Source organism: Berghia stephanieae, chromosome 3 (genome assembly GCF_034508935.2).
Source record: "Berghia stephanieae isolate SIO BIC M18660-M18661 chromosome 3, UCSD_Bste_1.3, whole genome shotgun sequence".
NCBI lineage: Eukaryota > Metazoa > Mollusca > Gastropoda > Nudibranchia > Aeolidiidae > Berghia > Berghia stephanieae.
The window spans coordinates 54,690,753-54,701,497 of record NC_088362.1 but is presented as its reverse complement, the minus strand read 5'-3'; the positions used below and the strand labels follow the sequence as shown (position 1 = coordinate 54,701,497).

Here is a 10,745-nt window from a genome sequence, read left to right as displayed (position 1 = left end):
TCAGAGACACCAATTTTTACAACTTTTGATAGAGGAACAACTGAGAAATACCAGAAAAACACACGCCATTAATAAAAAAATCTGACTATAGTAAGTAACAATACAAATGAAATCTAAGACATAATGAAACAGTTTTCTTCAATTCTAAATGTGTTTTGTAAAAAGTCTACTTTTAAAATTTAATTTCAGTCTCAGTATAAACGCTGAATATTTTGTTCATGATATGTTTGTTTTGTTGTTTGTTTTTGTTGGGTTTTTTGGGGGGTTTTTTTATTTTATTTTTTTTTTTTTCTGTTTTGTTTTTTCTTAGTTACTTGTAGGTACCTAAATTCAAAGGTGAACAAAGATCAAATGCTAGTTTGCTGGCCATTGGATAGTAAAATATTTTATCCCAGAGTACTTTCTGCCATATATAACAGACTCAGCTGCCCAATCACTGATAGAATGAAATCCAATTCTTGGTCAAGGAAGCCAGGGTCAATATAATAGAGTCGAATGTTCTACCAAATGTGATATTGGGACAGTCTCTCTCTCTCTCTCTCTCTCTCTCTCTCTCTCTCTCTCTTTCTCTTTCTCTCTCTCTCTATCTATCTATCTATCTCTATCTATCTATCTATCTCTCACACATACACACGCACACACACACACACACACACTCCCTCGCTCTCTCTCTCTCAGCCTCTCTCTTTCTCTCTCTCTCTCTCTCTCTCTCTCTCTCTCTCTCTCTACCAGTCTCTCTTTCTTTCTTACTTTCTTTCTCTTTCTTTATTTCCCTTTTACTCAGGCCCACTGGCAATGATGAATGATAAATAGATATCTATGACAGGATTTGAGATATCCTGAACAATTCAGCCTACTCGGCTCAAAGTCGAACAACTTGCCATTGTATTTCCAAACCAACGGAACATAAATGGCGCACGTTACTTTTAATGCAGTAGAACCAATGTACATGACCGCGGCCACTTCCTCACCGGGGTCAAAACCTGTAACCCCAAATCTATCATAAGAAAGACTCAATTGCTTTATTTTCTGGCATTTATTCTTGTCTTGTAACCCTCCTGTGGATATTGGCGGCATTGCATATAGGCCTACTTATAGCAATAGACATGGGCGACCATTTTTTTCAGTTTTCATAAGAGGACGTTTGACATTGTCAAACATTGTTGGTTTTTGTTGGTGGGTTAAATCAAAATTTTAGTAAAGACTGCTTTCTTGTGTTTTACTACTGATTTGTGGCCTTCCTTGGCTCCTGGAATTTTACAAGACCATTGCGGTGGGATATTTAAAAACAGTCAGATGGCGATCATGAAACGTATGTAACATATTTGAATCAGTCCGAAGTAAACATTTTCATACTCAATTTTAGCAAATAATTGTCAACCAGTAGATTTTTGACTAATCAAAGCTTGGAATTTTTGACACAACTTCACACGTGTTCGGACAAACATAGTTGGTTGTTTATAAACAGTATGAATTCGACCTTTCATTGATTATTGTTATTGTTTTCATACCGCATTTATAGGTGACTAGTTATCACAAGATTTTCTCGATCAAATTATTTACGTTTAAGTTTACACATAGATTTCTGTGTTGGTTTTATTCATCAAGCAGTAGAACAATGGGTATTTTACTTAGACACATACAATCGATTGTAAAACCGGCATAGTTTGCATTGTTTACCAACCACTGTCATTGTTTACATTATGACGACTGTCCGAGAGGTGTGGTTATCTAAGTGTTTATTATGGACTCTCTCTCTCTCTCTCTCTTTAACAGAAAGCCAATGGAAAGACCTAAGGATGGGCCTGTTGTGCTTTATACTACGTATTCCTAGTATTAAGACAATTTTCACTTTGGAGACTAATCAATCTTAACTCTCTCCTTACCAGCATTTTCAGGATTTTCCCCCAAACTCTCAACCATATTATAACACAAGAATAGATTTTTTATTACTCAAACACAATAGCAGTAAAGTTCTTGCGATACATAATTTCTTTAGCAAAACAGTCTCTACTGTTCATTTTCTTTAAATCTTATGATGTACAAAAGAAATTTGAATAAGAAAAATGTTGGTTGTATCGTGACGAATGTGACGATTTTCCAATACTTGGTAAGGAGAGGGCTAATTTGATTAGGACTGAATTACAACGGGTGAACTGCAAAGCCAATGGACCACAACCTCAAGGAAAATAGAAATCAGGATTATATTGCAAAACCAATATTATGAATACGTGCCTCATTATTATCAGCGTATCGCTAATCAACATAGAAATGGATCTATCACTATCACATAGCTATGCATTATGACATAATCACTAAAAATTCGAAACCAGACATACCCATCTTTAGCGAAACAATGCATTATCTGCATCACGTAAATATCACATTTTAACCAATCATAATATCAATACAATCCTTTTTGAAACATGAACCAACAGAATAAGGAAAAGAAAATTCATAGGCAGCTATGAAAATGAACATTGAAATTCAAGCATCTATTTGATTGTTTTCTGTTTACCCAGCAGTAATTGGGTAATCGGATCTGTTAAATCTAGCTATAGCAAAAAGAAATGAAATCTCGGTTAGAAAAGTGACGGTTGCATCGTAACAAATGTGATGATTTTCCAATAGGGGGTAAGGAGAGGGTTCAACGTCCAAACCAATAGAAGCATGAAATTCGTTCTGTCTTTTTAACGGTACAATATATTTTATATATATATATATATATATATATATATATGTGTGTGTGTGTGTGTGTGTGTGTGTGTGTGTGTGTGTACTTTATGTGTATATTTTCATACTCCATTTTTAGCTATTAATTGTCAACTTCTTGTTGTTCCAAACTCAAATCATTATCATTTTTGGATTATGGACTGGTCTCAAGAACCTTGATTCCTATTGATTTCATTTTTATTAATTCAATTTTTAAAACATGTCTTTATTTTGTAATGTTCTTGTGCGCTATGGTCATTCTTGCTCAAACACAAAACACTTCTTCAATTGTGCTATAACAATGCTACACGCACGTTTAAATGCATGAAGTCTAGAGCGGGACCAGTTTTATCCAGAATAGAGCGACACTGTGACGTAAAACATGTTTGGGCCATTCACTCTAGCAATTTTTTTTTCTTTTTTTTTTTGGAAAGAAGTAGGTCGATGTGCACTTATTTGCATGCCTGATAACTCAATTCCTTATGGGCTCATTGTTGTAATGGAAATCTTAAAAAATGACGCAAAATATTGTCCATTACAACAATGTTAAACTAGGCCCATTAGTGGGTTCAGATGTCAGACCTGCATATAGGTATTCGTTGAAGTAGGCATATCATTTCAGTATTTTTGTAAATGTCTTTTATTCAGTGATAGCGCCGTCCAGACAAGAATTGCACGTCTCTAGGCTGGGACAATTATTCAATGCAAAAACTAACCCTCCTTCCGCACTAGGACAAAACTGTCCCGGGACAAATTTGTCCTGTCCCACTCGAGAAAACTTCTATTCAAAATGGGTTCCGCACTAGGACAGGACTGTCCTGGGACACACCTTGCGCTTCGCTTGCTCAAATGCATTATCAGTATGGATGAAATAGAGGTTGCATGTGTTTGTGCTTTACTGCATAGAAAAAAGAAAAATGGAAAGAGAAAACAATATTGGGTGCATCCTTTAATGACCCAAAGATTGCTCAAGGGTCAATTCCATAGACTCTATGGTGATCTCCGATCCTATCCTAAAAATTTTTTCGGCTACTACAGGATGAGCATTGATAGTTTTGACAACCTTCTTTGTCTTGTTGGAGGAGCTCTCACGTATCAAGACACACCATTCAGGAAGAGTGTTCCACCGGAGGAGAGATTGTCTGTGGCGATTCGGTAAGAAATTATGACCGTATCATTTTGTGTTGTTTGGAACATTATAGTGCAATTAATTCAAAGTTGTACAGTTAATTTATTCGCATGAAATACCCTACTCTTGGAATCAAACGAATCATTTATTTTTCCGCTTCGCTTCATGTAATTCTTGCTTTTCTTTTACTTTACTTACCCCCCCCCTTTCCTTCTCCCTCTCCCCCCCCCCCCCCCCTTTCTCTCTCTCTCTCTCTCTCTCTCTCTCTCTCTCTCTCTCCCCTTCCCCCCTCTCTCTCTATCTTTTCAAATAAGGTACAGCTCTTTTTTTTTCAATTTCAATTTTTATTTTACTTTTGAAAACGTCAACACATTAAAAAAGAAATCAATCAACATTTAATACAGCCAAAAAAGAAACTTCAAATGCTTACAATGTCGGCATTTGAATCAGAATAGGAGCTACCAGCAGATGGGCTCGGGGACACGGCTGAGACTGGTACTGATAATAAAGATTGTTGGTGTCTGTTGGCAGGAAAACATGTGGTCCTGGAAAAGATGTTGAATAGCTTTGATATGGGTAGTTGGGTGGCTGACATCGTTGTGGCGTTGAATGTGACTGCTGTGTCTCTGGTAAAGTGACTGCTGTGTCTCTGACAGAATGACTGCTGTGTCTCTGGTAGGGTGACTGCTGTGTCTCTGGTAGGGTTTGGCGCTGTAATAAAAGATCACGCGATTCGTACCGGTACATGATTTTCATGACCTCCAGCTTGGCTTCAAATTTGGTCTGTGACGACATACGTCTCATTGCAGGCAGAAAGCTGAGAAGAAAAGATTTATCTTCATCAACTTCGTCAGCATTCTGCGCTCTTTCGCTAAGAATGTTCAATAATTTTTGTTCGTACGAACTATCAGAGGAACTTTTCTTTTTAGATTTTTTTTTAGCCGAATCGCATGCAGCTGAAGTAGATGCGAGCGGCTCTCTGGCAACATCACCTGGTGACTCAGTTGTCTCCGTGGGTTCCGAGATTTCAGTTTCGTCAGACTGAAAATTGCTCACCGTTTCTCTCTGCTCCATTGAGGGCAAAAGAAAGAGAAGCTGCTCAAAGTAGATGTATTTTCTTCTCTTCTTTGCGGCTTGCCCGGATGTAGATTTCCGCTGTTCACGTAATTCCCGCAGAAAAGAGTGTCTCAGATTTGCCCACCGTTGCTGGATCTCCTTACCTAAAGTAGGAAAGATAAAATATCAATATACCTATTTATTTCTATAACAAAAACATAATATGAGCTTGAAAGCTAATAATCATTACATAAACTCGTTAAAAATGAAATTCAATCCGTTGTTATCTGCTCCTTATTTCTTTTCAGTTACTTTGCAACTGGATGCACTTTGGTGTCTCTACATTATGAATACCTACTTGGCATTGAAACAATTCGTGAAATACTTCAGGACGTTTGTGAAAAACTGTGGACATATTTGAAACCAATTGTCATGCCAAAACGACTGGCGAAAAATTGCTACAGTTTATTACAACAAGACACAGTTTCCAAACTGCATCGGTGCAGTTGATGGAAAACATATAAGAATCTGTCAACCAGCTCAAAGCGGATCCTTATTCTACAATTACAAAAGCTTTTTTTCAATTGTTCTTATCGGGATTGTGGACGCCAACTACCGTTTCATATCAGTTGACATTGGATCGCATGGCAGCTGTAGTGATTCCACTGCTTTCAAAGACTCAACATTTGGACAAATGTTAGAACATGGGCAACTGAAATTACCCCCACATGAGGAATTACCAGGTGATGATAATGGTACAGCCATGCCATTCGTGCTCGTTGGTGATGAGGCGTTTGCTCTGTCTGATCATTTGTTGCGACCTTACCCTAGGAGAGAATTGACGCAGACTAAGAGAATTTTCAATTACAGACTGACTCGTGCTAGGCGTATGGTAGAGTGTGCTTTTGGAATTCTGGCAAATAAATGGAGGATTTTTCATCGCGCAATGAATTAGAATCCCGATTTCTGTGTTAGTATCATCAAAACCTGTTGTGTTCTGCACAATTATGTGCGACAAAGGGACGGAGTCGCATTTGATGATGCAATTTATGAATGCCCCTTGCAAAGTCTTAGTCCAAGTAATGTGCGCACACGAGCATCGCCAATATCAAACAGAGATTATTTTGCCGATTATTTCATTTCTCCACAAGGTTCCGTATCCTAGCAGTACGACAAAATATAGAGAGCTTCTTTTCCTCATTGGATCATTTCAAAGAACTTTCTGCTACTGTTGATTTACATTTATGGACTTGCCAATAGCAAAGTTAAGTCAATTCCCTCAGTTGTACTGATTTGTTTTGTTTCGAGGTAAAGTGTCTAAAACCGGTCAGCATAGAGTGGAATGCAAACAATCCGAGTCACAATGTTATCATTGACTCGTGGTGATCTAGATGTTGATATTTTTAGAACATACTTATTGTCAGATTCATTTAATGTATTTTTACAACGACTAACTTTGAATATCTATAATGGAGTCGCAATTGCTTAGTGGTTAAGTGTTGGACTCAGTAACCGGATGTCCTAGGTTTGAATACTACAATAAGCACTATTTTGGCCGCGCTTAATTCTTGGTAAAGAATCGCCTCATTTTACCCAGGTGCAAATGTGTACCAGTTCGCTGAGGAAAGTAATCTTTGACATACTATCGCCCTGTCAAGAGGATAATAGAGGAAAACTGTTATGTCTGCTCAACGCTACAGAAACATGGAAATGCTCCGGGTCTATGAGCTTAGGAGGCAGGATGACCGAGTGCTTAGCGCGTTCTACTCCATACGGTTGTAAAAGGGTAACAGACAAGCTGGGATAGTAATCTGCGATAGACCAGCGTCCTGTTCAAAAGTTTTCAAATAAATACGTTAATTGTCCGCTTCACGCTACTGAAACGGGGATAAACTCCGGCACCATTGGCTACAAGGTTCTAAAGGACTTAATCTGTCTTCAATGACCCCAAGTGGCTCAGGAGGACTTATTTAAAGACAACATATTTCCATTGAGAATTCCAGAAATAAATAAACGATAAAGATAATTGATCCCACAAGTTACCGAATAGATCGACAAAACCCAGTATAATAGCAAAACCTGATTTTACAGATGAGCCGAAAATCTGTTCAAATTTTACTTCAACTTTTTACAATAACTATGCGGAGAATTGATGCAAATTTGGTATCAATCGAAAGTTCTTTTTATTTATTCTATCATTTTGATATATAAAAATAAAAATATAGACCTGGATTATTCGAAGTCTGAATTTACTGTTAGACTGGGTTTTGCCACTGCATCGGAACCTGATTCGAGTGGTACAAACACCGTACCTCACATTACACGGGGTTTTGTCATTGCATCATGACGCATGCTATACCGTATCTCGGCGTTTGACCTATATTTTTATGTATTGGGAACTGAGTGTTTTTACTAATTAAAAAAAAAAAGAACACCTGATAATAATTTGTTGTGAAGTAAAGTCATAAGAAACATCGAAAATTTAGTAGTAGTAGTAGTAGTAGTAGTAGTAGTAGTAGTAGTAGTAGTAGTAGTAGTAGTAGTAGTAGTAGTAGTAGTAGGAGGAGGAGGAGGAGGAGGAGGAGGAGGAGGAGTAGGAGGAGGAGGAGGAGAAGAAAAAGAAGAAAAAGAAGAAGGAGGAGAAGGAGAAGGAGGAGGGGAGAAGAAGAAGAAGAAGAAGAAGAAGAAGAAGAAGAAGAAGAAGAGGAGGAGGAGGAGGAGGAGGAGCAGGGGAAAGAGTAGAAGGAGGAGGTTGGTGATAAAGAAAAAGAAGGAGGAGAATGAGAAGATGGTGTTGATGATTGATTTGTATTAAGGTAATGAAGAAATTCCAATTATACAGTACTACACGGCCGGTTATGCAACGACAAAACCCAGTTTAACTGGACTTACGGGGTTTTGTCGCTGAACCAGCTGATAGAAATAGCAACATAGTTGATAAAAAAAATGTTTGTACTTCTTTATTTTTAAGAATTGGCTTTTAATATTTTGTGAGTAGATGCAGGGTATCATTCTGATCACCAATGATATAAAAGGTCTATTTGACACAATTTGGAAGATACGGGGTTTTGTCGTTGTACGGCAGAGATGTGCGACCGGTTTTAGACACGTAACTACTGTGTCACAAAGTGTGACACTTCTTAAATTATGATTATAAATATACGTTATTAAATTGACGAAAATGAAGTTTATGTTGCTATGCATGCTGTACATGGTTTCATCACATAGAATTATTTTTTGAATTGTTCTTGCTTTTTATGTTCAGAATTTCAAATAAAAATAATAATTAAAAAAATAGGAAAACAAAAATTAAACCTACCTTTCAGTTTTTTTCTTCACTTGTCATTTCTTCCCATCCTGGAACGACTTGTTCATAAACTTCGGTCCACGCCTTTATTTTGACGTCCCTGTCACAATAGCTGCTATCAGCTTTGTTGTACAAGCAGGGCTTGCTCTCCACTACGTTGATTAATTTTTCGATCCAATTTGAATCGACGTCCATGTCTTTTTAAATTGATAATCTGAGGTGTTAATAAGTATGCCTATCAATCGAGATACTGAAGTAGATAGATGAAAAGTTGAAAGTAGAGATGCAGTAAATAACGACAGTATTGCAAGTTTGACACGGCGCCGCCAAGTCTGGGACTTTTTTGTCCTAGTGCGGAAGTCTGCTATATTTTTCTACTATCACAAACGATATGAACACGGGACTGGGACAGTCCTGTCCCGTTGATTTTGTAGCATTTCACAACGGCTTGGGACACAACGGGACTGTTTTGTCCCGTCCCAATAGGTGCGGAAGATTCCTCTAAACCCTCTTCTGCACTAGGACAGGACTGTCCTGGGACAGTCCTGTCCCAAATCTGTAACATATAGAATTTAGAGTAATCTTCCGCACCTATTGGGACGGGACAAAACAGTCCCGTTGTGTCCCAAGCCGTTGTGAAATGCTACAAAATCAACGGGACAGGACTGTCCCAGTCCCGTGTTCATTCGTTTATGATAGTAGAAAAATATAGCAGACTTCCGCACTAGGACAAAAAAGTCCCAGACTTGGCGGCGCCGTGTCAAAATTGAAATGCCTGTCTTTATTTTCTGCATCCTCCATACTACTACTACTACTACTACTACTACTACTACTACTACTACTTATACTACTTTCTTTCTGCTGCTGCTAATGCCACTAATATATTAATACCTACATCCCTTACATTTTGTATTTATTTCCAAGTCCATTGTATTTATTTTCCAACAATAGTCCACACTTTATTTTAGTTCACTGTCTTCTATACTGCATTACACAGTTCCTACCCGCCTCCCCTCTTCTAACATAATTAAGTACGCACCTTTTATAAATTTCTATTGCTCTGTTTTAATTCGCGCTTCCTCACAAAGTAGCATACAATTTCCTGTCCATCAAAGTTTTTGTTTATGCATCTTAACAACACCACTACCACATTATCTCATTCGTCTGTAGTTTTTAATTCATCATATGTTGTTGATGAAGGGGAAACCCGAAACGTCCATTTTATCTGTTTTCGTATATTAAACTGAAGCTTACATTCAATTTCACAGTTATGATTTATTTATTTATTTCAATTCTGAATATAAAAAAGCAAGAACAATTCAAAAAATAATTCTATGTGATGAAACCACGTACAGAAGCATAGCAACATAAACATTTTCGGCAATTTAAAAACGTATGTTTATAAATATAATTTAAGAAGTGTCACACTTTGTGACACAGCAGTAACGTGTCTAATACCAGTCGCACATATATTCGGTACCTTGTGGGATCACTTATCTTTATCGTTATTTATTTCGGGAATTTTCAATGAAAATATTTTTAAGTAAGTCCTTCTGAGCCACTTGGACTCATTGTAAGACAAATTAACTCCTTTAGAGCCTTGTAGCCAATGGTGCAGGAGTTATTCCGGTTTCAATAGCGTGAAGCGGACAATTAACGTATTTGTTTGAAAACCTTTGAACAGGACGCTAGTCTATCGCAGATTACTATCCCAGCTTGACAGGTACCCTTTTACACCTGACTAGAGTGAGTGATTGGAGTAAATTTTCTTGCTCTAGAAAGTACAAATTGGCTTCGGTCGGAATCGAACACAGAACCTCTGAGTCCAGAGTACAATGCGCTAACCATGGGCCATCTTGCCTCCTAAGCTGTTAAATCCGGAACGTATCCATGTTTCTGTGGCGTTGAGCAGACAGACGTCAGCCGCAATGCAGCGCCGCAAATTGAGCTAGGGCGGGGTATAACCCAGGCGTTAGCCGCAGTGCAGCGCCGCAAATTGAGCTAGGCGAGGTGACTTACTCAAGGCAACACAGCGCATCAGCGGATGATCGAACTGATGCCTTTCGGGTACGAAGCAAAGACCGTACCACCGAGTCATGCTGACTTTCTATTATCCTCTTGAATGATGCTAGTCCGTCAAAGATTACTTTCATCAGCGAACTGGAACTCATTTGCACCTGGTAAAACGAGGTGATTCCAAGAAAGTCATTTTAAGATAAGATCGGAGATCACCATAGAGTCTACGGAATTGACCCTTGAGCAATCTTTGGGTCATTAATAAATGCACCCAATATTGTTTTCTCTTTCAATTTGTCTTTTTCTTCCTCGTAGTAAAGCACTGAAATATGCAACCTCTATTTCATCCATTACTAGTACTAGTAGTAGTAGTAGTAGTAGTAGTAGTAGTAGTAGTAGTAGTAGTAGTAGTAGTAGTAGTTGTTGTTGTTGTAGTAGTAGAAGCAGTGGTAGAAGAGGTGGTAGTGGTAGTAGTAGTAGTAGTAGTAGTAGTAGTAGTAGTAGTAGTAGTAGTAGTAGTAGTAG

General features: G+C 38.0%; 1 protein-coding gene across 1 annotated transcript; it reads right to left on the bottom strand.

Moving 5' to 3' along the window:
• Nucleotides 1-4,267: 4,267 nt before the first annotated feature.
• Nucleotides 4,268-8,399, bottom strand: LOC144969280 (uncharacterized). The gene is made up of 2 exons (XM_078908391.1): nucleotides 8,237-8,399; nucleotides 4,268-5,061 (listed from the first exon to the last, which is right to left on the bottom strand). Exons 1-2 carry the CDS (start codon nucleotides 8,397-8,399, stop codon nucleotides 4,268-4,270), a joined length of 957 nt encoding a protein of 318 aa, XP_078764517.1.
• Between the last annotated feature and the right edge of the window lie 2,346 nt (nucleotides 8,400-10,745).